The sequence below is a fragment of the Camelina sativa genome, chromosome 19 (genome assembly GCF_030686135.1).
Source record: "Camelina sativa cultivar CO46 ecotype springtype chromosome 19, ASM3068613v1".
Classification (NCBI taxonomy): Eukaryota; Viridiplantae; Streptophyta; class Magnoliopsida; order Brassicales; family Brassicaceae; genus Camelina; species Camelina sativa.
The window spans coordinates 15,548,224-15,575,929 of record NC_141898.1 but is presented as its reverse complement, the minus strand read 5'-3'; the positions used below and the strand labels follow the sequence as shown (position 1 = coordinate 15,575,929).

At 37.3% G+C, this 27,706-nt stretch overlaps 3 protein-coding genes and 2 pseudogenes across 21 annotated transcripts; 3 read left to right on the top strand and 2 right to left on the bottom strand.

Moving 5' to 3' along the window:
- The first annotated feature begins 4,898 nt into the window (after positions 1-4,898).
- Positions 4,899-5,819, top strand: LOC104767901 (putative BTB/POZ domain-containing protein At2g40440; annotated as a pseudogene). The gene is made up of 2 exons (XR_015591730.1): positions 4,899-5,133; positions 5,256-5,819. The product of XR_015591730.1 is annotated as a putative BTB/POZ domain-containing protein At2g40440 (transcript).
- Positions 5,820-10,172: 4,353 nt separating this feature from the next.
- Positions 10,173-12,360, bottom strand: LOC104766542 (uncharacterized). 18 transcript variants are annotated; one of them, XR_764050.3, is made up of 7 exons: positions 12,026-12,360; positions 11,728-11,824; positions 11,537-11,645; positions 11,280-11,429; positions 11,076-11,189; positions 10,535-10,601; positions 10,173-10,417 (listed from the first exon to the last, which is right to left on the bottom strand). XR_764050.3 is itself a non-coding variant. In XM_087501958.1 (5 exons), exons 1-3 carry the CDS (start codon positions 12,198-12,200, stop codon positions 11,080-11,082), a joined length of 435 nt encoding a protein of 144 aa, XP_087358084.1. In that variant the 5' UTR covers positions 12,201-12,359; the 3' UTR covers positions 10,173-10,417; positions 10,535-10,601; positions 11,076-11,079. The 18 variants fall into 18 exon arrangements, 5 of the variants coding, with proteins under 5 accessions (XP_087358084.1, XP_087358085.1, XP_087358087.1 ...); XR_015591078.1 differs by having other exon boundaries at positions 11,295-11,429; XR_015591076.1 differs by having other exon boundaries at positions 10,173-10,443; positions 11,595-11,645.
- Positions 12,361-19,062: 6,702 nt separating this feature from the next.
- On the top strand, positions 19,063-20,148 carry LOC147920622 (uncharacterized). Its single transcript, XM_087501166.1, has 4 exons — positions 19,063-19,477; positions 19,573-19,817; positions 19,904-19,970; positions 20,114-20,148. Exons 1-4 carry the CDS (start codon positions 19,063-19,065, stop codon positions 20,146-20,148), a joined length of 762 nt encoding a protein of 253 aa, XP_087357292.1.
- Positions 20,149-22,878: 2,730 nt separating this feature from the next.
- LOC147920621 (uncharacterized) lies at positions 22,879-24,228 on the bottom strand (annotated as a pseudogene).
- Positions 24,229-24,712: 484 nt separating this feature from the next.
- LOC104766540 (uncharacterized) lies at positions 24,713-25,870 on the top strand. Its single transcript, XM_010490454.3, has 3 exons — positions 24,713-25,042; positions 25,126-25,195; positions 25,574-25,870. Exons 1-3 carry the CDS (start codon positions 24,871-24,873, stop codon positions 25,716-25,718), a joined length of 387 nt encoding a protein of 128 aa, XP_010488756.1. The 5' UTR covers positions 24,713-24,870; the 3' UTR covers positions 25,719-25,870.
- Positions 25,871-27,706: the final 1,836 nt, after the last annotated feature.

Here is a 27,706-nt window from a genome sequence, read left to right as displayed (position 1 = left end):
CTGGCCGGCCCATTAGTCAAATCCCTACATCCGTAGAGAGTGAGACTCGATCCCGGGTGTGATGATGTCTTGTGCATTAAGAACTTACCATTGGCCACTGCATTAAGGTCAGCGCTAAAGTCACTTCACTGCCATTACTTATCTTTTCTCTCATTTTCTTGATTTTTTCAAATAATTGTTAATATAGTCTTTTTTAGAAAACTTCTTATATACAAAAAAATTATATTTTTTTCTTTACAATTTGATATGAATTTTGTTTAATATATTTTTAATATATTATATATATCTTTGTATTCGTACACTTTTTTAAATGTACAGATGTTTATACACTTTATTTAGTGTACTGTCTGTACACTGAATTAAGTGTACAGATGTTTGTACACATTATTAAGTGTACAAATGTACTTTTTACAAAACCATTGCAGTACAGACATTTGAAATCTTAAAAATTAAACAAATTACGTTCGTACATTTATTATGTGTACAGACATCTGTACATTTAATAATGTGTACATACATCTATACACTTAATAATGTGTACGGATACAAAATTTGTAAAAAAATATTTAATATTATGAAATAAAATCATCAAACAAAATACATATCAAATTATAAAGAAAAAAACATAGATTTTTTTGTACGGATACAAATATTGTTGGATAGTTTGAATCTATCCAATAATTTGGAAGGTTTAAACCGTACTCAAATATTGTTGGATGTTTTAAATCTATCCAACATGCTGGATGGTTTAAACTGTACTCAAATATTGCTGGACAGTGCGAATCTATCTAACATGTTGGATGGATTGAACGTACACAAATATTGTTGGACGAGTTGAATCTATCAAATATGCTGGATGGCTTAAACCGTACACAAGTATTATTGGACGGCATGATAGATGGTTTGAACTGTACACAAATATTGATGGATGGTTTAAATGTATCCAACCTGCTGAATGTTTTAAACTGTACACAAATATTAATGGATGTTTTAAATCTATCCAACCTGCTGAATGATTTAAACCGTACACAAATATAGATATTTTGAATAAAATTATATTTGAAATCATTAAAATAAAATGCATATCAAATTATAAAGAAAATACATAGTTTTTTTGTATATAGAAAAAATTTGGAAATAAAATATATATTAATAAATAATTGAATAATTAGGAAAAGAGGATTATAATGAAAAGAAAAAGAAATAAAAATATTAATATATATAGAAAGAGAAAGAGAAAGAAACGTAGAAAAAAAAACATAAAAAAAAAATCGAGGCTCCCATCCATTTTCTTTCTTCCTTTTCTCCTCTTTCTTCTCCAAATAAATCGATGGGGGTTTTAAAGTAAAAATCACCAAATGCCCATGGCCCACATAAATTTTTATCTCTTATCACTTCTATCTCTTAACATCCACTTTTTGCCATTGTAAATAGTGACTGTATCAAACCCACAATTAAGTTTCATAAATGTACTAAAACACCAACAAACCCAATAATAATTCACAATTTAAATAGTGTTATAGCGGAAGGCTACGCCTGTTTCAATCACGGACCACTAAAAAAAATTTAGAATTATAAAATATGGGTTGCAAAATTTTGAAAAGTGTGAAATATTTGTTTGCTAAGCCTAATCTTCGTACCAGTAATTAAGAAGGTGGCAGACTGGACTACGTTTATTGGAGTGGTACTCGGATATCTATTCCGGTTTGGGTTTGGGTTGGGGTGGGGTATTTTAGGTTTTTTTGAGTTTTTGGGTTTAGAGATATAAGATACATTATAATATTTTTACATTTCGGGTCGGGTTCGCGTAAACATCTATCTGATATAGATAATTTCGGGTTATATCCAAAACCTCAAAATATATATCCAGTTCAGATCGGATTTGATAGTTTTTCAATCTAATTTTTTAAAAAATGAAAACAATTCAAATCCATCAAAATGATTATAATCACCAAAATAAAAAAGGGGAAATCAAGTTTTAAACCTTCAAAGTGTTACTCGGTAGCACTTTAAACCTCAAGAGAATTTAACTAACACTATAAACTTTTAAAATGATGTTACTATTACTTTGAACCTTTAAAATGATTTTACTAACATTTTAAACCTTAAAACTAACTTTCATTTTTGTACCGCCATAAAAAATAACAAAATAATAATATCTGTCAATGCGAGATAGTTAAACTATGTTGGTTTAATTTAAATTTTAATTAGTTTTAGTTTTTATAAATAAATAAAAAGATAAAAAAAAATTATGTTCATCTTCATTGTAGACAAAACTTTTACGACGTTACTCACATTATTAATCCTTTTAATAAATGCATATCTACTGGACTCTGATTCAAATCGATTGACTTCTCATGGAAACCAATGAATCTTCTAAATATATTGTCGTCTTCAATTTTACATTTGTCAAATGTTTTAACCTTACCTCTGATTCTTTATTTTTTCGTTTTGATGTATTTTTATTTTTTTATCAATTGTCATAAATAATTAAATTAAATTAAATAAATTAAATAAGTATTTAAATCAAACCAACATAGTTTAACTATTTCACATTGACGGATATTACTGTTCTGTCATCTTTCATGGCGGTACAAACAGGAAAGTTAGTTTTAAGGTTTAAAGTGTTAGTGAAATCATTTTAAAGGTTAATATTGTTAGTGATAATATCTCAAGGTTTAAAGTGCTACTCAATGACACTTTGAAGGTTTAAAATGTGATTTTTCCAAAGAAAAAATAACCAAAGTTATCAAACCAAATTGAATTCAGGAAAAAAAAAAGACAATTCTAAATATGAAAACACCAAATTCACAAGCTGATAGTTCTTGACTTCCTAAAACATCAAATGACATCAAATTCAAAGTTAGAATCATATAATTTATCCAAATTATAACATATGAAAATGAAAACTAATTTATCTTGTAATAATGATTATAAAATTACTTACAAAACTTGTAAATTGACTTAATCTATTGTTAGGGATATATAACTTTAGATAAGTTCATACATTTGTTCGGGTGTTCGGATATACCCAATCAGATTCGAGTATCTAATTCATTTACTAAAAACATCCAATCGAATATTTTTAATTTTAGATTTGGATTTAGATTGGATATTTTAAATCGGGTTGGGATTAGATTTTTGGGTTCACATATTTTGCCCTGACCTAATCGTTACGCATGTGGACAGAAAACAAACTTTGTTATACATCGTGTCTTGTCCACTACTCCATATAAGCTGCAAGCTATTTCTTGTGGGACAGTGGAGTACGCATTTCTTGGATTGGTCACCAAAAGTTTGATATTTCCAGAAACAATAATATAAAATGCCGACATATAACATCAATGAGCTAAACATGTGTTCCCCTAAATGTATGATTTAAGACATGATGTTTCTGCCACGGCTAAGCAAAAAGTCATTTAAAATGTTAATGATCACAAAACCTGATCTATAGGCAATCTGTATTACGCCCGCCAGGTAACATAATTTAATGTGGAGTCAAACGACAATGAAAAAAATTGTGAAAATTAACCGTTAACCACTTAATTAAAGACATTTTCACAGTTACCATACTAATTAGATCTAACATTTTAAGAGTATGTCATGAGATCCATTAACATTATGTTTCTCATTAATTTATAGTACACTAGCTTTAAAGTTAAAACATTATTGGCATGATACAGTTGTTGTTGTTTCTTATCAACAAAACTTTTTGAAAAGAAAATGAGAAGGAATTACAGAGAAGGGGCATCGGACCAGCTACCAAAATATTACATATGAGACCTTTTTTACTAAATGAATTAAGAGGTATTATATAATTTTTAACAGTGAGTATAGAGCACATGCCTTACATTTCACACTCTAGATCCGCCTCTGTATTAGTAACAATAATAAAACTATAAATATTATTTATACATTATGTTCTCTTAAAATTAAGCATAAAATTACATAGCATAAACTCATAAGAAATAAATATAAAATACAACAACACAAAAATATATATAAACCATATAAGAAAAAATAAAGACATGTAAGTTTTTGAAAATATAAAGAGATGGACTCTCAGTATATATAAGAAATAAATAATTATTCTATACAATTTTTTTATTCTAGATATATATGTTCTTAATTTACAGATTTTTTACCTAATCAATTTCTAAACTTTCGATAATATGTTGAAATGCTAACTACAACGAAACTCTGATCATGAAATCTTTTATTTACTTGAATATTAGCATTTTTCTTATTGATATAATATTAAATATTAGTGAACAGCAACGTATGATATATTATACTTTATTGGATTACACAAAACAAAAATAAGTGGTCTTCCTCTAGTGGTTTCCACTTGAGGAAGGAGTTGTCATGTTGGTCCAGATCATGGATCAATTCCCCTCAAGTGCGAAAATGCTAAATAATTCCATTTGGCTAGGGGTTTTCACCGATCTTTCCCGGATCCTGGGAAGATTAGAAGCTTCGGCATTGAACCTCCTGATAAAAAAAAAATAAAAAAAATAAGTGCGAATTTACTGTTATTCGAATATAATACGTATGAAATGTCAAATTTATTTTTTACTTCTAAAAAGACTTTGCTTAAGAATATTTGCAGCTTAAAATCTGAAAATGTTTGCTTTGACAAAATTTTTTTTTTTTTTAAATGAAAATATTTAGAAAAGCAAAGTAATGGATTTAGAATGATGCCGATATTTTACTGTTGTTTATCACTTTATCTGCACCTGTTTGATTCCATATGAATACAATTTTCAAGATCAGAGACCAATTTCCAAGAGAGGAGGCCAGACCAGTTAAGAGTTTGGACTTGGTTATTCATTGAATTATATATTTGTTGTATCTTCTCCATTTCCAAAGTCTTGTAAACTGAAAACAGATGAGAAAAATAAAATTATAGTCATTTTGACAATGCATGTCATGGTGTTCTCTCTATATAATCCACCATCACTTACAACGTCAAAATTTACCTTTTTGATATGGCAACAACACAAATCAAACAAAGAGCATTTCTGGGCTCTACTTGCAAAGGTTTTGGCAGAAAAATGGCAAGTTGACGTACGCCTCAAGGCAGTGGATAGTGATGATGAGGGTTCAGTTATCTCTACCCACAAAGCTATTGTGGTCTCTTCTCCTCTCATCTTCTCTTTATTGATATCATCATCTTATTCAAGAATCAATTCTAAATGCCAATGTTTAGTGACTGTGGTTAATGTAATTCTTTCAACATGTATGTTTTTGAATAGGAATCAAGATCGGAAGTTTTTAAAAAGATGCTATAATCATATGAGTTGAAGACTTCGAGTAAGCAGGTGGAAACAATCACTCTCTCGGAGATGAAACAAGAAGATCTAGAAGCTTTTGTTGAGTTTATATACAATGATGGTTCTATGCTTTTAGAGAAAGTGAAGCGACACGCTCGGGCTCTCTATCTTGCAGCTGACAAATACAAGATTCTCCAACTACGAGACGTATGCAGATCCGAGCTTATATCTTCTCTGGATATGGCGAATTCTCTTGACTTCCTTGAGCTTGCTCAAACCCCCTTTTGACAAAGTCCTCAACGATGCAGCCTTAAATTATATTAAAACAAATGATCTTATGATACCTAGCGTTGATAAGTTCGAGTCATTCATTGATAGTTACCAAAATCTTGCCGTGTAGTTTCTGGGGGCTTCTATTACTCGTAGAAGATGTTATAACTGTGGTTTCATTGACGATCATAATCGGACTGGCAGAAGCTGCTCTAATTGTGGTTTCGACCGTCCTTGTCGCAGTCGTATCACTTTGATAACCCAGTTTTATCGTTTCTTTATGTTTCCATAACTTAAAAGTCTCAAATATTAAAATAATCGGTTTCCAGGTCTAATTTTCTTAAAATATACTTATCTTTCATATGCATGAAAAAGTAAAGATATATTGAGAAAATATATCAATTGACCAAGCAAATTTTTTAATTTTTAAGATATCGGACAATATATGGGTACCGGCGCCCTTGGACTAGAACGCGTTTAGTGGAGTTACTAGAGTTGAATGCGTTGGTTGCTTTGCAACGAGAGAATTGGTTTGTATTAAAAAACAAACATTATAATTTTGTTAGCTGTTATAAAAAAACATTAATTTTGTAATTGATAGTATAGTTTTGTTTTTAACAAATATAAAAAGTGATTGGCGGCTCAACTCGTATCATCTATATGTAATGTACGCGAACCAATTTTTCGACGGACACCATGGTGTACTGGCTGCAGATTTTGTTTATTTTGTGAACGGTCTGCTGGTTTGGATTGAATTAAATCAGAATCCTAATTTTATAAGGGGACGGGGAATCATCTTTTCCTTATTTTACGTCTCTTGGTCGCAGCTACCAAGGAAGAGGGAAAAAGAGAAAGAGTTGTTGCGTCCAGTGTGATCTGAGTTTGCTTGTGGGGTGAGGATCAGAGAGGGCTGAGTTCCGTTGTGTTGTAAGAGAAGGATAAAGGTGATAGATCTTTCTCATGGGTGTGGAGGAAGGATAGGAGTACTTGGTGGTGGATTGAGAGAGACAAGGAGGCTTTCTCCTAGTAAGTCGTGTTGTTTGAAGCTTAATTGGTTAGGGAATCGATAATTGTGAAGGATTAGGGATTTGTGACGAGAAGGAGCTTGAAAAGAGGCTCGGATCGTGATTTCTGGGTTGGTGTCGTATAGACACTAACACCTATAGATAGACTGCGCGGACTGGTTCAAGATGGCTACTTCAGAGCAACATTTGGACGATGAAACGGAGCAATATTTCAGCCCACCTCTCTTGTTACTCGGTCGCTAGGGGTGGTTGGTTGTGCGACTCAGTTAAAAAATGAGATGGGGTTTGGTGTATTTTTAGGAGTTTTTGTAAGGAGCGATTTCTACACCGGTTGTCTCGTCGGAATTATGGGGTTTCAATGAGATCATTTCCCGTGGATCATGTGTGAGGATTGAGAATCCGGGTGCGGTCGTTCCAGTTTGGTATCAGAACGTATATGATTCTAGGACATGTTGGAAATAGACTTGTCTAGGTCGTTTAGACGTGATAAGTTGAAACAACTGCACCAGATTCCCAATCCTCACACAGGATCCACGGGAAACGATCTCACCGGAACCCCATAACTCTGACGAGACAACCAGCGTAGAAATCGCTCCTTATGAAAACTCCCACAGATACACCAAACCCCACCTCATCTAGTTACTGAGTCGCACAACCAACCACCCCTAGCGACCGAGTAACAAGAGAGGTGGGCTGGAATATTTGATTCCGTCCAGCCACGGACAACACTTCCCTACAAATACTCCAATTCACTATCAACTCCTCTAGTGACCCAGAAGCCCACGACATCACTTCCGTTGATCTCTCCTCATCCAAACCTAACTCCAGCTTTCTTCCTTTGACCCAAACACACAACAACATGTTGGTGTCGGTGTCGACCGACACCCCAACCTTACCACAAAACCATCTATCCCAGATCACAATACAAACACTTAATTAAATCACAAACCAAACATTAGTTTCACAAACCCACCATTAGATATGAAGCCTATAGCACCACAAAGCTATCCACCAAGATTCAGCCAAATCGGACTCCGTTTCATCCTCCATACGTTGCCCCGAATTAGGCATCTCGTACTAGTTCGCGCTGTTCATCCGCAAGTGTTGGTGTCGAACGATACCAACCCAGAAATCACCAAGCCTTCCTTCAAGCTCCTTCTCGCCACAAATCCCTAATCCGCTACACTCATTGATTCTCTACTCAATCTAACACTAAAACAACACAACTTACCTGTATAACAGCCATGAGAAAGCCTCCTTGTCTCTCCCAATCAACCACCAAGCTCAAATCCTTCTCCTTAAACATGAAGAAGAGTGATCTCCTTTCTCCTTCCTTCCAAGTGAGAGAACCACAACTCTCTCTCATTCTCTCCATTAGAACCACCAAAACGGATCCCTCTACTCCTAACCCTCCTCAAAACCCTTTTACTCTTAGGATCAAACTCCCAATCTCTCTCTCTTTTTTCTCTCTAAAACGGCAAAACCACCCCAAACCTTCAAGTCGATTCCCACTTAAATACTTCGATTTAGGGCTTCCCAAACCGAGCCAATTCCAATTTCAACGATTTAAAACAAACCGGTCGAAATGGAAATTATTGGTGTCGAACGACACTCCCCTTGGTGTCGATCGACACCCACCCTCAAATCACATTATTTGGTTTGCGGATGTTATAATTTCCCCACCAACAACGATTCATCCTCGAATCTCGCAATAACATCCATCCACCAAGGACCTCCGTGCAACCGTTACCATGTCCCGCACATCCTCCGACCGGACTTAACACTACCAACCAAGGTTTCGCGTGCAACTGCTGCAACAGTCTGCACATCCGCGTGTCCCAAAAGTCCACATAACACTGACCCCACTGGTCAGGACAAATCAGACCCCACAGGTCAACCCAAACAATACTCTACCAACCATCACAACTCTGCCCCCTCCCCCCCCCCAGCCAGCATAAACCTAACCCTCCCGGTCAACACACAGAAACCCCGAGATTGAACCCCCATCAACCCCGAGATCCGCATCCGATCACAATATGAACTCCAAGATTGAACCTCCATCAATCTCCTAAATCCACACCCGCTCACAAAAAAAAATCCGAGATTGAACCCCCATCAATCTCCTAAATCCGCACCAGATCACAATAGGAAATCTGAGATTGAACCCCCATCAATCTCCTAAATCTGCACCGATCACACTACTTATCTCCACGCCCTTGACACTTTTGCCTCCAACTAACCTGTTCTTAGGTCGCAACCTACAAGCCATACCGATCTCACTCTCAGAGCCCCCGTCTTTGATCCATACCGTCTCACCCTCAGGTCGTCACCCTCGGGATCTCGGTACCAGGAGAACCACCACCTCCTCTGCCACCCTCAGGACCACAGTCCCTCGAGCTATCTGTATCTAGGAAACCCCCCGTCCCCTTAGGAGAACCCCCATCTCCTCATGAGTTGTTCAGGACCCCCCGTCCCTATAGCAAACGGTCATAACGTCTATAATCATTTCCCCCGTGATCCGCATAGAACATCACAATGTCCTACCAACCAATATATTCCCTCGCGGAACATAACCTCCACCTTGGCCACTCCTAAGCCACACTCCAAAACATCCCAACCACTTTGGATGTTCACACGCACCCCTTCCAAAACTAGACAAGTTCTAACTATTCATAAAATTCTCTATTTTTAGAAACTTTCTATTTATGGAAACTTTCCATTTATAGAAACCCGAGCTATTTTCCTAGACAAGTCTATTTCCATTACAGAGTCTGTTTTCGAACCATATATGCTCTAATACCAAACTGAGACAACCGCACCCGAATTCCCAATCCTCACACAGGATCCACGGGAAATGATCTCACCGGAATCCCATAATTCCGACGAGACAACCGGCGTAGAAATCGCTCCTTACAAAAATTCCCACAAACACACCAAACCCCACCTCATCTAGTTACTGATTCGCACAACTAACCACCCCTAGCGACCGAGTAACAAGAGATGTGGACTGGAATATTTGATTCCGTCCAGCCACGGACAACACTTCCCCACAAATACTCCAATTCACTATCAACTTCTATAGTGACCCAGAGGCCCACGACATCACTTCCGTCGATCTATCCTCGTCCAAATCTAACTCCAGCTTTCTTCCTATGACCCAAACACACAACAACATGTCACTAGTAAAAAATATTTGTATAGTTACTAAAAAATGTGTACGTATAACTAGATTTGCGTAGCTAAAAAAGATTTGTTACAGAGTTGAGACAAAAAAAAATTAGTAACTATTTGGTCATCGCAAAATAACCTTTTATAACAAATTATCGCAAATTGCTACAAATTAGATACACATTAATTTATCGCTATTTGCTACTAATTGTTACATTTCTCTATAACTATCAGTTACAAATTGCAACAGAGATATCAATAACTTGTAGTTATAAAAAATCACAAAATTTTGTGGCTAATTTCTTCACAAAAATCTTCAGAGTCATAAATTTGTTACAAATTGACACAAATTATCCGTAGAATGTTATATCATTATTTTTTGCTATATAAATTTAATTGAATATAGATTTGTATATTTGACCCCTGTTTTACAAAATTTATTTAATGGGATTTATATATAAAAATATTATATAAATTATGGAGAACATGCATTCCACAAAACAGATTTTACATACATAGTTATATTACATAAAATAAATAACTAATTTTTGTAACTTAAAAGTTTTGGAAGAATAACACCAGCATCCTTAACAACCTTTGATACACTCCGTGATAATGAACGTAAGTATTTCTTTTCAGCTGCTCACTGTGCTTCTAATACCTTTGAAAGTCGTCAACAAACTGCATAGTTTCCACACACACACACACTGATTCATGATACCAATTTAAGTTGAAACAAATGTATCAATAGCTACAGACTTACAGGTTTAACAAGAGTATAAGGGAAAGAATACATACCCTGAAAGTTGTGAATCATAGAAGAGTTAATTTGTCTCTTCTTTGCTCTATACCTCATGAACATGATCTAAATAAGAGAAAAACAAGTATCAGTATGAATAATAGATGGTAACTACAAGTACGACAAGCCTTGAACATGAAACTGAACATCATGAACCAGCAGGAAATCAAACAACTAACGATTCACCAATTGATGTTTCATAAAACAAACCAACTAAACAAGTTTGATGCTTAATTTCACTATCATCTATCTCTCAATGCAAAAACCTGTAACGTAGTTAAACGTTTAGAAAAAACAAGAACAATCACACTAATGTACTAACTAACCATACAAAATACTAACATGTCTTGTGATTAGAAGAAAAGAGAAGCTTCTCTATCTCTAGAACTTGGAGCACACAAGAAGATACGAAACAAAGTTCAGCAGTTTTAGAATAAAAAAGCTGCTATCCCCATTAAATGGTTTAACTTTCAAACCCAAATGAACCTAAAGAGAATCACATATCATATAAAAATTTAAAACAAGTTAAAAGGAACTTACCTCGTCAATAGTGGCAACAAAACATACACATCATCAACAGAAGCAAACATAAATATACCAACACACAAATGAAGATGAGAATGAGACTGTTGAGGGTCGAGTCTCGGATTGTCCCTGCAAAAGAGAAAACCACCATGAGTGACACAAAGAAGAAGATCAAACTTGAAGAAGAGTTCCTTTAGAGCTACACAAACAACTATTTACCGTAAGTTCGATTACCAATTACAACTTTGGCCCCCTTTTCTTTTGCACCATAAGCAAGTGCCTTGCCTGCTCCACCAGCACCAATAACCACCACTGTTTTACCAGCTAATGGCGAAGAAGAAGAAGGTTCACTGCTTGGATCACTTGAGCCTGAAAAAAAAAAAAAAAAAACAAAAAGAATAGGCTCCATTACTAAAAACTGAAACTTTTCCACAAGAAGCTACAAAAAAGGAAGAAAGCTGTGAACATAAATTTACTTCGTAGGCCATCCTCAATAGAAGAAATGGAACCAATACAATCATTGTAGTAACCTACCAACTTTCCATCGCTTTTTCTTCTTAGTATAGTGTTCACGACTCCTATAGACTTTAAGAAAATATAAATCAAGCATTCAGGGTGAAACAATATGGCTATTTATATTCTATCTAATAGTGATTAGGATTACTACCTAAATTATCTGGTGGTTATTAGGAAACCAGACTTTTGCCAATGGATCAACCTCGTCACAACATTGCAACGCAGCTTCTTTGTGCGGAATTGTACAGCTGCAGGTAAAACCGGTTTAAATCACTCCCAAATCCAAACCCAAAACTTATAAACCCTAAATTATCTGAAATTTTGATTCCTATCAGACTTAAAATCTACAAATCAACCTCAAAATTTCAACTAAGTCATCAAAATAAAAAAATCCCCAAATATAAGAAAATTGAAACAACCTGTAAAGCGCAAGAGAGAACGAGACTTACCTGGACCCAAGACGTTTTCGTGCTGAAGACAACTAGCTTGTTGAAGGGAAATCTTCAATTCGAGTTTCATAGGTGAGAAAGGCATGCATGTTAGATTGAAGGTGATTAGGGTTTGGGTGAGGTGGGTCGGAGGAGGAGATGGCCGAAGGGGAGGAGGGTGCGGGAGACGGTTCATTTAAAGCGATGGTGACGGTGGATGTGTAGATCGGAGACATCGAGTATAGAGAGAGGAGAAGAAGATGGTTGCTCGAGACCTTTTTTTTCGTTATAATTTTTTTTTGTTATTGTTTACCAAACATTGTAAAGTGAAATGTTATTGTGTTTTTTTCTCTTTTAAGTCTTGGACTTGTGCGTATTGCGAATATAAAAAGTCACAAATATTGGCGGTTTACTACCATTTGTTACATTTTGTGTTGTGTGCAATAGTGTTACAACATTTTGTATCTCTAAATTTGTAGTATTTTTGTTACAATTTATGTCTATTACTATTTGTCATTATATAGTTACGCATAGTAACCAATTAACTATGATATCAATTATTTATAATTTCGTCACTAATTTGTAATTATTTGTAATTAATATTTGTTATAATTTTTGTTATAGCAAAAAATCATAACTATATGATTAAATTTTTCTAGTATGTAGGTGTCGGCCGACATCAAGGTGGTGTCGGTCGACACCCCAACCTTACCACAAAACCATCTATCCCATACCATAATACAAACACTTGATTAAATCACAAACAACCATTAATTTCACAAACCCATCGTTGGATATGAAGCCTATAGCACCACTACGCTCTCCACCAAAATTCAGCCAAATTGGACTCCGTTTCATCCTCCAAACTTTGCCCCCGAAGTACGCATCTCGGACTAGTTCACGCTGTTCATCCGCAGGTGTTGGTGTCGACCGACACCAACCCAGAAATCACGATCGAAGCCTTCCTTCAAGCTCCTTCCCGCCGCAAATCCCTATTACGCTACACTCATTGATTCTCTACTCAATCTAACACTAAAACAACACAACTTACCTGGATAACAACCATGAGAAAGCCTCCTTGTCTCTCCCAATCCCCCCACCAAGCTCAAATCCTTCTCCTTACACATGAAGAAGATTGATCTCCTTTCTCCTCCCTTCCAAGTGAGAGCACCACAACTCTCTCTCCTTCTCTCCTTTAGAACCAGCAAAACGCATCTCTCTACTTCTCTTAACCCTCCTCAAAACCTTTTTACTCTTAGGATAAACTCCCAATCTCTCTATCTATTTTCTCTCTCAAACGGCAAAACCACCCCAAACCCTCAAGTCGATTCCCACTTAAATACTTCGATTTAGGACTTCCCAAACCGAGCCAATTCCAATTTCAACGATTTAAAACAAACCAGTCGAACTGGAAATTATTGGTTTCATTCGACACTCCCCTTGGTGTCGGTCGACACCCACCCCCAAATTACATTATTTGGTTCGCGGATGTTACCTAAGTGCTATGGAAAAAGGACAGAGGTGCTGTTGAGATATTTGATCAAGTAGGAAAGAAATTGTTCAGTGTTCGAGAAGTTAAGTTGGGAACTTACTTCATCGGAGTGTCTTGGAGTGCCACGAGATAGCAAGTCAGGAATTTGCATGCAGGTCAAGAGTGGGTATGAGGGTGCGGCTAGTGTGGGTGCCAGTTCAACGATTGTTCTGAGTGTTAAAGCAGGTTGCTTAGGCCCAGTTGATCGTATTCCAAATTTTCATACAATGCTGGTGGGAGAATATTTAATAAGATGGTTAGTTCTTATGGATTCTTGGTGTATGTTGGAGTTTAATGAGTATGCGGTGCTGGAAATGGGAATTTTTATGAATAGTTAGAACTTGTCCATTTACAGATAAGGCATGTGTAAACACCAAGAGTGGTTGGGATGTTTAGAGGTTGGCCTGATGAGTGGTCATGGTTGTGTTGATATTCCAGTGAGGGAATATGGTGGTTGGTAGGACACTGCGATGTTTTACACAAACCAAGGGAGGTAGTTCCGGTCGGGACGTGCTTATAGATGTTATGACTTGTTTGCTCATGTGGAGATGATTAGTTCTCCTAGGGAGATGAGTAGTTTTCCGGAGGAGATGATTAGTTCTCCTGAGGGGATGATTAGTTCTCCTGAGGGGATGATTAGTTCACCTGAGGGGATGATTAGTTCCTCTGGTGCACTGCGGGCTTGACGGGTTGCGACCTTGAGAGCGACAGAGGAGATGATTAGTTCAACAAAGGGATGATTAGTTCACTGGAGGGGATGAGTAGTTCCTCTGGTACTGAGACCTCGAGGGTGACGATACGAGAGTGAGATGGTATGGTTCGAGGACGACGGTCTAAGAGTGCAGGCGGTGCAGTTCGAAAGTTGCGACCTGAGAATGTATGAGTGAGAGAGCAACCAATGTCTAGGACGTGGATATGAGCATGTGACTTGATGTAGACCTTGAAGGTCGGGGGTGATCTCGGGTTTTTGGGTTATGCTGACCAGTGGGGTCAGGGTTATGGGATCGTTGGGCCACGTGGATGTGTGGACTGTTGCAACAGTTGCACGGAAAGCCTTGGTTGACGGTGTTCAGCCCGGTCGGAGGATGTGCGGGCCGTTGTGACGGTTGCACGGAGGTCCTTGGCGGAAGGACGGTGTTACGGAATTCGAGGACGAATCCTTGTTGGTGGAGGACACTAAAGGTAGTGTCGATCGACACTAGCAATTTCTGGTTCGACCTGATTGATTTAAATCGTCGAATTCAAGCGGTTTGGTTTATGTGGAATCCCAAACCATGGTATTTATGTGAGAAGTTGACCTGAGGGTTTCAGGAAAGCCACTTTTAGCCGTTCCAGAGAGAAAATAGAGAGAAAAGAGAGAAGAGAGTGTGTTCTTGGGAGATCTTGTAGATTCTATGCTTGTTTGGTGAGATATGTTCTTGTGGAGTGGAGATCTGGTGCTAGGAATGAAAAAGAAAACTTCCAAGGTGTTGGATTCGTTGTTGTGGGTCAGAAACTTATTGCAAAGAGGTGAGTGCATGACAATGAATGATCTAAGCCTTAGAATCCTTTTTTTTGCTTGATTTATGGCTCTTTGTGGTGTTTTCTTGTATGCTTTTGGTTGGGTTGTGGTTTCCAGGAGTTTCCAGGACTTTTGGGTGAGATTCGGACAATTTGTAAGAGCTGGAAACCGGTTCTTCGACTTTTGACTCGAGTAGAACGTGTTTGCGGAGTCGGTGTCAATCAACACCAAGGGCCAGTGTCGGTCGACACCAACCTTTTCAGCAGGCGACAAATACTTATTTTCCTGGTTTGTTTGTGTTTGTTTGTTGTTTGTTAAACGTTGGTTTCTCAGATGCATGTGTGTATAGCCTAGTAGATGGGAGGATTGCCTCACTAAGTATTTGTGATAATACTTACGCATCTCAATTGTTGTTTGTGGTGTGCAGGTATGTGGCGTGGAATCATGGCGATGAGGAGGAGGATAATCTAGGGTCACAGTTATGTGTTGTCGGTCTTGGTTATGTTTATTAGTGTTGGAACCTGGTTTAGTATAACATGCTAGATTGTTGGTTAGAATAGTTAGGAATGTTGTATTGTTGGTATGTTTCCGCTGTGCATATTGGTGGTTGTTGTTTTAATGAAAATTTGTGGTTTGGTGAGTTTAATTAAGTTTTATGGGATGCTTAATTATAATATATATATATATATAAAACGGATCGGATTGTTTCAATCTAATACCAAAATCACATAGTTATATTTACCATGCAGACTAAAAAGTTCTTTCAGTCGAACTTTTACAGTTCTTTTGCAAACCTAAATTACTAAATAAATTTGGTAAAAATTAGCTGTAGGACTTCAAAAAGCCGGTCATTTCGGTGACAGACTTCACTCCTATACGGGTTCATATACCATATTCTTGTTTTCGTGACATATCAAAATCAAATAATAAAAATATTAGGTTGGTACCCGCGCTACGCCACGAGTTTTTTTTAGATATTTTATTTGATTATTTTTTTGTTTTGTATTTTCTTGAAATAATATTTGTTCTTACGTTGTTTGGAATCAAATATTATAACGAGAAATTTCTCAAAATACCAAATCATAAGTCTTATGGCCGTGCACTGCATTATGATCATTGTGGAGATCGCTCCTCTCTATCTTGAACAGTTTCTAGAAGATCCGACGAATAACCTCTGTAACTGGACTAAATCATTCTTCTCAAATCATTGCTCCATCTTTGCCTCTTTCCTCCACTGAGTCACTTGCAACAACTGCAAGGTTTATAAACTCTCATTAATAAACCTATCTCTCCATGGCTCGATCTCTCCATACCTCTCTAATTTCACAAAACCAAGCAAAAAATAAAGAAAATAAATCACAATACATATTGGAAGATAACAACCAATATTGTAATCCAAAGCCTCTAGCAATGATGTTACCATATAAAACGAGCACCATAGCACGAAAGACAAAATTCTCAAGGTCATCGACCAATCCCATGAATGTACTAAAGAGAGTACTCAATTCTCTTATCACCTGCAATCTCCACACCACCAACACATAAGCACATTTAATGTTTTGCATTTTACAACACCAAAAAAAACAAACCTTTAAAACCAGAAACAAACAGGTTACAAGACAAAACTTAATCTACTAATTTCATCCAATTCTTACACGTGTTTAGTTCTCCAAATATGATGTGGGCAGCCATATATAAAGGTTTCCTTTTGTGTGGATAAGGGAGACAGGAAAGAATAGGGTTTGTTTTAGCCAAACATGGTGGCTATGGTATTTATTCTTCTTTTCTGTTTTTTAGTTTTTTTCCGTGGATTGCATTATTTGTTTTGGTTATTTTCTGTGGATTGCAATTGGGTGATTTATAAACAACCAACTGTTTTTGGTTGTAGATTGGACACTATATTTTCCAATGCGGTGAGTGGGCTTGTTCTGTGGATGGCGTTTGGAGGTTTGAGGTGGATAAGTTTCTTGTTTTGAGGGTCGTTCCCCTCTCTAAAACAAATTTGTTAGCTGAACTTGAGGATGTTGTAATACTTGAATTCGACGTTGTCTCGAATAAGGCGTGTTTCATCTTTTGTCCTCCTAACAGAATGCTTTTCACGACGGGTGAGAGAACTCCTCCTGTACTGGTTACTACCGATGTTGGCTTAGACTACTTCAAGCAATTGTTTCGGGAGAACCGTCATTTATATATGTTTATCAACATTGAAGAATAAAAAACAAGGGTACAAACAAAGATGACTTAAATACAGGGGATAGAGATTTTGATGTTTATCGTCGTGGCAATCCTCTCTCCGGTAAATCGCCTGGTTGTAGTTTTGGAACAAGCGATGATGATTTGGCACCATTAATTGATGCCGCTCTTGAAAGCCAACTGGATGATGTCGTCGTCGCTAGTCTTTCTGAATTGGAGAAAAAAAATTAAGCTTGGAGTTTGTAATGGTAGGAGTGGGAAGCGTATGTCAGCTGGCAGTTCTTCTGGTTGTAGTTTTGGAAATGGTAAGCGTGGGAAGTGTAGTTTTGGTTCCACTGACCCTTTAATTGATGTGGATGTTGCAATGGAAGCAACTGTTGGTTCCAAATCAACAATCCCCATAATACCCACCACCTAGGTTGAACATGAGATATTGGCTGAGGTGGCTGAAATAGAGTCAAAGTATTGGGAAGGAAGTTGTAATGTTGTTCACCAGGACGATAATGTTGAAGACTGGGATCATAGTTCTGAAGAAGAAGAAGACGCAGAAGAAGAAGGAGCTACTCAGGAGGTTCTCACTCCTAAAGGTTATGGTAGAGAATTTTGGGGGAACTTTGTAGGAGATCATTTTGGTCGTGCAAATCCTGTAGAAATTATGTGTACCACAAATGACTGCTTTGATCATAGGGCTGTCGTCAATGATGGAATATCATTAAAAGATGAGAAATTTGGTAAGGATACTGGTGGGTTTTTCGGTCTGAGTGTTGACCCAGCAGTCATTCAACCTGTCCAAAGTACCGTAACCGCGTGGACACATAATGGTGAACAGGAAGAGATTCCAGCTAAACCGAAATGGAGCTTAGAGGATGTTGATGATGAGGAGTTTGATATCCTCCTCTGTTTAATGACACATAATATGAGAGGGATGATATTTCTAATCTTTACATTGATGATGATGATAAAGGCATATACAAGGGCAAGGTATTCGCCAACAAAGAAGATTGCCAGATAGGTTTAGCTATATATGCAATTAAGAATATGTTCCATTTTACACAAACCCGGACGAAGCGAGACTACTTTGTTCTTAATTGTTCTGGTGAGCGATGCAACTGGAGGATTATGGCTAAAGAACGATCAATGGATACTATGAGATACGTAAAGCATGTTTGGAACACACATGCCCAGTTAAAATTACATGAAGAAGGTGACATCTCGAGTTATTGCTGTTGTCTACAAAGCAAAATTTAGTGATCCATCTAAAGCCCCAGTACCAATGGACCTGCAGCAATTGGTCCTTGAGGACCTAAAGGTGTCAGCATCATACAATAAGTGCTGGGGGGGGGGGGCTAGGGAAAAACCTACAGAGGATTTGTTTGGTACTTATGAAGAGTCATATGATAAATTGGCTGAATATTTGCATCTTTTGAACTAGCAAATCCCGATACTCTAACAGATATCAAAACAGATATTGAGGAAGATGGTAGTGAAAGGTTCCTGTACATGTTTTTGGCGTTTGGTGCATCAATACAAGGCTTTAGTAAGCTAAGACGTGTGCTTGTTATTGACGAGACACATCTAACTGGTAAGTACAAAGGAGTGTTATTTACAGCAAGTGGGCAAGATGGAAACTTTCAAGTATTCCCTCTAGCGTTTGCTGTCGTAGATAGCGATAATGATGATGCGTGGACTTGTTTATTTGAAAAACTTGAACGAATAATCGCAAACAGCAAAACTCTGACCATCATTTCTGACAGGCATCAATCCATTTACGTTGCTAACAAGAGGGTTTTCCGCTTGCTCATCATGGAGTTTGTATTGTTCGCTTAGCGAGGAATGTCAATGCCAAATTTCACAACAAAGGTCTTGCAAAACTGGTCACTAATGCTGCATATGCCTTCACAATTGGCTCTTTACGTACACTATGGACAAATTAGAGGCAAAAACATTGACTGTGCTAAATGGCTTGACAGTATCGACGCTGCTCATTGGTCACATGCATATTTTCAGGGAGACCGTTACAATCTTATGCCTAGCAACATAGCAGAAACGTTGAACAAAGCATTATGGAAGGGTAGGGCGTCACCAATAGTGGAGTTGCTTAAGTTTATTCTTGCTATGTTAACACGCTGGTTCAGTTCAAAAAGAAAAAAGTCTGCCAATCACAAAGGGTTTGTAACTCCGGAGGTTGATAAACAAATGACAAAGAACATGTCACAAGTTAACGGAAGCAAGGTTGCAACTGTTTCAAGTTGGAGTTATGAAATTGTTGGGTTTTATAACAGGAAACATCATGTCCTCCTGGATTTGAAAAAGTGCACTTGTAAACAATATGATCGAGTTAAGTCCCTTGTGGAAACGCAATGTTGCCTGCCAACTACCAAGGTATTCCACCTGCCACACTAGTAGACAAGTATTATAAGACTTCTACATGGAAAGCTACTTACGCAGGAGTAATCAATCCGGAAGCTAACCCCAATGATCTGGACATGTCCGATGAAATTGTTAGGAGGGACATAATCCCACCAAAGGTCCGCCGGCCATCTGGTAGGCCAACCAAGTCTAGAATTCCATATGTTGGTGAATATCCAGTAAGACTCTTGAAAGCTTCATCTTTTGAACAACCTGTTTCTCATTCAAGTGATCATGTATTCATTTGTATATGTTGTTTTTGCAGAAATCTTCAACTGTCAATGTGAGAGTTAATAGGTGTTCAAGATGCAAAAAGACGGGACACAACAAGAGTAGGTGTAGCAATCCCATATGATGGTCTTGCTTCTTTTGGTGAAGAATATTATGTTTTGAGGGCTCTGAGTAATTTTTTTTGCCTCATTAACCAGACTCTTACTTTTGATCATTTTGAATTGTCATATATTTTGCCTTTAAGGCTGCGGGAAACGCTATGAGTTAGGTATGTGCTGAGTAGCAATTTTTTGGTCCCTTCTAGGTAAGTGTTGGATGAGTGACTCCGGAAATATTAGGATCACTTTAGATTTTGTTTTGTCCTTACTTCATGCGGTTAATGTAAACGTTATGAGTTATGACACGTTCGACTTTATATCTCTTTTGCATAAGGATAAATCAACAAACTTAAATGTTAATTAAAGACTTATTTTCACCTGATCTTGACCAATTTTCGGTTCATAGACTGATGCCCTTTGTTCCTGACCACGAATTCATATCCATGTGTTAGAACTTGTTATCCTCTCATATTCATGTGTACCAACATAATTATATGAACACATAAGGATAACTCAACAATATAAAAAGTTGTTTAAAGACTACTTATCACCTTATGTTGACCAATTTCTTGTTCACCGTCTAGTGCCCCTTGTCAATGTCCACAAATTCGTATCCATGTGTTCAGTAATATGAAATCAATGCTAGTAACTTGTCATCTTAATCTCATATCCATGTGTACAAACATAATTATATGAACACATAAGGATAACTCAACAATATAAAAAGTTTTTTAAAGACTACTAATCACCTTATCTTGACCACTTTCTTATTCACCGTCTGGTCCCCTTGTCCTTGTCCACAAATTCATATCCATTTGTTCAGTAACATGAAATCAATTATAGAACTATTGCTTTTACTCACTAGCATACCTGTTCTAAACAACTTTCATCCCCTGGATTAATCCAACATTCGTCCTGGTTATAACAGAATTAATGTATCTCAGACGCAACAGTGTAAACCAAATGGTTACTAACTAATAATTTACCTTACTATACTCAGTCGGTGCCGACTCACTGAAAGTGTTACGTTGTATGTTCTTAGGTTTTGGTTTGTCATTGTTATGAACAAATAAGGACCTCGGGCAGGTATTCACATGATTACGCCCCTCTTCCAATATAGAATGTGCATCAGTTCCATCCTCTAGCGCTTTCTCCTACAAAAAACATCCTCCAAATTTTAATCATTGAGCTTCCTAACAAACAGCTAATAATCATTGATCATAGGCCCTCATCAATGTTTGACATCATCATCATCAACAATGTCTTATATTTTTGTATCATAGATGACATATACTTGTGCTGAATAGGATGCTCCATGTGAGTCCTGCGTCATCTAATATGGTTAGTACCATGTTTTTTCGGTTTTCCAGCTACAAAAAGGTTCCTAAAATGGTTTCTCTGAATATAAATGACTCGTTCCACTGTTTTTATAATACCTACATATATACAAAGTTTTACTATATAAAAGGTTTCTTTTTATTACCGTGTCTACAGGTTTGCTTTCATTGTCATATATTGGATTGTCACCCGGACACAACCTCTCCATGCTACTTGACTCGATCTGTATATAAGTATTTCAACCAGATGGAAAAATAGACATCGATTGAAATTTGGAAAAAGCTGAACTTTATACAAAACAGTTACCCTTTCTGGCGAAGGAGTCCTTATGCCATCCATCATATCAACAACAACCATGTCTCCCTGTTATCCAACAAAAATCAACGTATAAGGGGAGTTTCAGTTTACACGTATTTCTTAAATGTATACAAGTTTTCAAGAATACATCAATCACCTTAATAGCTGCCCCAGTACTGTACTCGAGTAGATCTCCAAACTTGAGTTCAATCCATAAGAGCCATAGACCATTAAACGAAAAAATTAAGCATATACTTGTACTGCATTAAAGCACTGTAAAAATTTAAAGGAAAAATCCAATGTAGCCCACTTGAAACTCTTCTTTCGTCTCACCGTCATTGCATTCTACATGTGTCTCTGTTTCACAGTTTCTATCCTTTGTATGGTCACAATCACTCTCAACCTGCTATTACACATCTAGGCTATCTACCACCCTAGTTGAGTTATGAATATGAAAACATAAGACAAAAAAAAAAAAAAATGGTCTCTAACCTCATTCGCATTTTCTCGAAAATCATTCTCATCATTCACATCCACCTTCAATCCCAAACACTTATACAAATGACCTCCACTCTGCTATGACACTCAATTGTGCAAGAGACACTACGGTCCGTATACTCCAAACAAAAAAAAAAGAAATTGGGATAACTTCATCCTCAAGCTTTTCCTGACATTCATTCTAAAACAATATTAAAAACCAAGAAATTTAAAAGCAAATGAAATCAGATATTACGAAGTATGAAAAAAATGTTACTAACCCCAACATGGAAATCAGCAACATATTGACGCCAATTGTGACCACCTTCAGAATATCCTCCCCACTTGGGTCCACCTCAGCTGTGCAAACATCCTCTACCCCAGCTATGATAACATCCTCTGCCCCAGCTTTTATTGGCGACTTTAAATAAGACACATTAACAACACCAACGTCATCCAGTTGTACCCCCGTCAATGAGATATCCTCGCTAGCATAAACTTTTTTGCTTTGCTTTTGTTTGGAGTCACTAACAGTTTTCCTATTGATCCGGGAAGCTTGTCGAAATTTTCTTATCCACATTCTTCTCTTTCTAAGAGCTTTTAATCTCCCTTCAATTTCCTTGTTCTGCCCCTCTAACTTCTTGAACTTCAATTCATATTCAGACCTAAGAGCAACTAACTGCTCCTCAAACCAACACTTAAGTTCAGAAACCGCATTTCCTTCAACGTCGGCCACCATTGTATGACGTTTTTTTTTTGAATTCCCTCGTTTAACGTCAAGTCTTTGCGACTTAGATCCTCAGCGGCAGATAATGTGCTTACTGGGTACAACCTTCTCTTTATTGTCTTTTATGAAAATTAAAGGCAATGACATATCCCCACCAGGCCACTCATTTTTTGAGAAATCGTGACCTTTCTTGATCTGCGACACCATATACATTATCTTCCTGTCTTTAACTTCATCATCCCACTCTCCCCAGCCCTCTTCGGGTGGATCAACAACACGATACAGATTAACTGCCAACTGTGGACAACAATAGTTAAGTCATTCTTCTATCCACGTGGTCACTGATTAGAAATTAACAAAACAATTTTTATAAAAAAACTTGACAAATCAAGACACTTACATTGCCAGCTTTATTCCGTCACATGAATGTCTCTCAAATTAAGGTTGTTTTTTCCAAACAATAATGAATCCCATCCCAAGATGGTCCTACTATCATTAGCACCTAGTATCTTCTCCACCAGCCCTGATATGTTGCTATACGCAAGTAACTGTAGTGGCAAGGGAAAACCGGACAAACAGATAGTCTTCTGCTGTAATTTCTCGGTGAATGTTGAAACCATGTAGTTTGACTTTCTTGTTAACATGTGTGATTTGCAACCTATTCTCTGGCCTCATCGACTCTATTGTCTTCAAGAAAGATTCTCGTCCCCAAGGGAAAGTGAGGAATGCATCTACGTCTTCAAGCATCTCCACATACTTGAAAGTCGGACGATGTGTCTGGGTTTTGGCTATTAGGACACCATCAACAATTAGAAGTAGTGCAAGCCGAAGTTTCTTCAACCCATCATTGAGTAATGGGTCTTCGAAGATTTTACTAACATCCGCCAATGTCAGTTTCCGATCTTCGCCAATCAACTCATCCCAGAAACATTGCTCCCCAGGTTTAGGAACAGGGTCGTATTCGGGGTCGTATTCTTTAGGGAACTCACGGCAATCAAAAGCAGTCACATCACCAAACTCAACCAATGAAAACCTAAGTGGCTGCCCACCGAACATTGTCCACATCTCATACTTCTGTTTCGATATTACATGTCTGCATAGTAGAGCGTGAAGTAACTTGCAAGATATTGGACACTCGCTAACCCGTAAACTAAACAAGGATTCCAATGGTGAATACAATATCCTATCCATTTCAGAGGTCCCTTTCAGCACATCGCGTATTACATTGAGAGTGTCGGGTTTTGAGTAGATGTTTAGCCTCGCATCTGGGTAGCGGTCGGTGGCAAATAGACGTGGGGGAAGGCGAATATCCCACTTCGAGTTACTCTTCTCCGCCGTTTCTATAATCGTTTTGGTTGGTGACGAAGGATTTTCAATTGATGGAGGTTTGAAAAAACGAGTGATACGGTGATTACCTGTCATCGATATAGATGCAACAACACTGAAGAAGCACATACAAGGGATCGAACAATAGAGACCGGTCGATATAATTGCAGATTTCATCAGAAGGCGTTCCCAAAAATTCGACGGCAGTGGATCTAGGTTTTCTAAAGTGACTCAAGTGGATAAACCATTATTTACTTCGTGGTCAAAAATATTATCAATCAAAAATCGATGTCGCTTCAAAATCTAGTTAGAATAAGAAGACCTAGTTAAAAGGTATGTGTGTCTTCTTATAGGCTAAAAATGTTCTATAGATCAAAAGTGTGTCAATTAGTTAAGTTTTTTACAAAATATGCCATTGTGCCAATCTCCCATAATTATATCGCAAATAATTTTGCAAATTATTTGAAAAGGCCTGGTCTAAACATTCTCTCATTTATTAACTTGACTCGGTTTAGTTCAATTCAAATGTTCCTCAGCAAACCGAGTGCTAATATAAAACGTCAGAACAAAAATAAAAGATATAAAGAGGATAAGGTTTCACAAATGTCATCTAGTGGTAAGACACATGCCACATGTATCTCTCTCTAGTAACCAAAAAAATCTGTAGAGTGAAATAAAATTAAAAGCCATATAATTAGTCAACCAAAAGAAAAAAAAACGTATTGGTTGGTGTTGGAAATGGCAGCCAAATTCCACATTTCCTCTCAAATCACTTCTTCCTTTAGCCACAAAACTAATGAATCCTCAACTTCATCATCTTCTTCATATTCATCGTTCCTTGTTTTGCCTAAGTTCCTCTGTCCACCATCTCCATTAGGGGTTCAACAATTCAAGCTTCACGCTAAATTAGGTACTCTTTTATCTCTTTAAAATCAGAATTTTCACATTTATTGGTAGATAATAATTTTGTTAATCCTTGGTTCTTGTTTTAAGGTGGAGGAGATGGAGAAGTGAAGCCTAAAGATAAGAAGAAGTTCATAACCAAAGAGGAAGAACCAGAACAGTTAGTTAATCTTTAGCCTTTCAATATCATATCACAGAATTGTAGAAAAAAAATCATTAAATCGAAAGATTAGATGACTAATAGAGAAAATTGTAATTTGCGGAATTACAAAAATTGATGAAAACGTTTGAAAATTAAGAAATTCAAAATTTTAGTGTCTATTGTAATGTAATGTAGTCTAGTTGTTTGTGTAAGTATATGTCACTATTTGAGTCGTCCGCATAATGCATGTTGTTGACTAAAACTCGTGCTTTGTGAGTGGCTTAACGAGTGCTAGTGTAGTGTTAAAAGAACATATTTGGTTTAGTATAAACATGCCATGCGCGCATTGGTGTTCGACGAAATGGATATGGATGAGATTTGCATTGCGATTTGTAGGTATTGGCAAAGCGTTGGTGAAAGAGAAGGAGAGAATCCGATGAAGACGCCTCTTCCTTATATCATCATCTTCGGTATGTCAACTCCATTCGTCATCTTAGCTATCGCTTTCGCTAATGGCTGGATCAAAGTTCCCATTCGTTGAGCATTTTTTCTTTTTTTGCTTCTTCTTCATCACTTGTTTAAGGCTGAATCTTTAACATGTTTCTTATCCTCTTCTTCTTCTTCGGCTGTAAAAAGAAACAAAACTATAGACTGGTATCATTATATTATAAGGTGCTCTGCTACATTTGCTTACCTCTAAGCCATCCACATTATCACTAGGTGAGTACCTCTCCCAAACGTGTTTTCTTGGTCGTGAGTTTATTTATGTTACAGATTTTCAATATAGCTACATGATAGACTCATAGAAGAAGTATGGCCTACGAATAGGCAGAGCAACTTATAAAGGCTGAATATTTAGCCGTGGCTAAATGCCGAATCTGAGGCTGAACTGGTGCAAGGTTTAGCCGTTTCTTGGTGGTCGGTGCGAAATTTTATCGGTGTTCTAACTTCTAAAGGCTATGCGCTTGAGGCCTATGAATCTACTCTAATCGCATCACTATTGTGCTGTTTGGAACACAAAAAAAAATTCACAATCATATTTGCAAACAAGAGTATCATGTTCTTAAAATTATCAACCTTAAAATTATTTTGAGTTACAAAAAGATCATCCTGGTAAAACAAAACAAAAACGGATTCGAGCAACAATCTCTTGCACAACAATGTTTTGGTAACTTTTACTAAATGAACTAATTAATCTCATTCTCATTAAAAGGATAAAATGTACATAGTATACCTTATATCCAAATTCCAACCTGGTTTACACAATACACTTAAACCAGAATAAAAAAAAGATTAGAACCGGTTTATACTATACCAGTGACTAAAACGCAGATACATTACAATAGTCCCCCTCAAGATGGGACAAAGAGATTGATCAGACCCATCTTGCCTATTAAATAGGGGAACAAAGCAGGATGGAGAGCTTTGGGGAATGGATCTACAAGTTGTTCCTCAGAACAAACATGAATTAACTGAAACCAACCTGCAAGTAACCTCTCTCTAACGCTGTGACGGTCTTTTTCTATGTGCTTTGTGCGCTCATGAAAGACTGGGTTGCGAGCAATGTGAATCACAGCTTCATTGTCACAGTAAAAGAAAGTAGGTTTTACAAGACGAACCTGAAATTCTTTGAGGAAAAACGTGAGCCACATAAGCTCATCAGAGGCAAAGGAGAGGCTTCGGTATTCAGCCTCAGCAGAGGATTTTGCAGCAACCTGTTGCTTCTTAGACTTCCAAGAGATAAGTGAACAGCCCAAGAAGAAACAATAGCCATTAGTAGACTTTCTGGAATCCAAACACGAACTGTAGTCAGCATCCGCATAACCAATAAGCTGTAATTCAGACTTGGAGGAGTAGAACAAGCCTTGACCCACTGTTCCCTTGATATACGCCAGAATAGTGTGCAAAGCTTGCCAATGATCTTTCCGAGGAGCCTTTGAATATTGACTCAGTTTATTTACTGCAAAGGTTAAGTCAGGTCTCGTGATCTGTAGATACATCAGAAGACCAATGAGACGCCGATAGGACTTAACATCAACAAAATCACCTCTTATATATTTCGAAAGCTTGATGTTAGGATCAAGAGGAACAAGAGATGGTTTGCACCCAACATACCAATATCATCCAACAGATCCAGAGCATATTTACGTTGACAATACGTGATTCCAGAAGCTGATCTTGTTATCTCCAAACCTAAGAAATATTTCAAAGGCACCAAATACGAAGCTTGAAATGAGATTGAAACTGTTGTTTCAAAACATCCACCTCTGCATCAATGTTACTCGCGATGAGTATGTCATCCACATACACCAATACACACATGAACACGGTCCCTGTGATCTTAAAAAGCAAGTATGGTCGCAATAAGAAGTAGTAAACCCCAAAGCGAGAAGAGTAGTGGAAAACTTAAGGAACCATTGCCTAGAGGCCTGCTTAAGACCATACAGAGACTTCTTTAGCTTGCAAACTGCATTAGGAGGGAAGGAATCCCCCTTACTAGATGCATAGCCACGTGGTAGCTTCATGTAT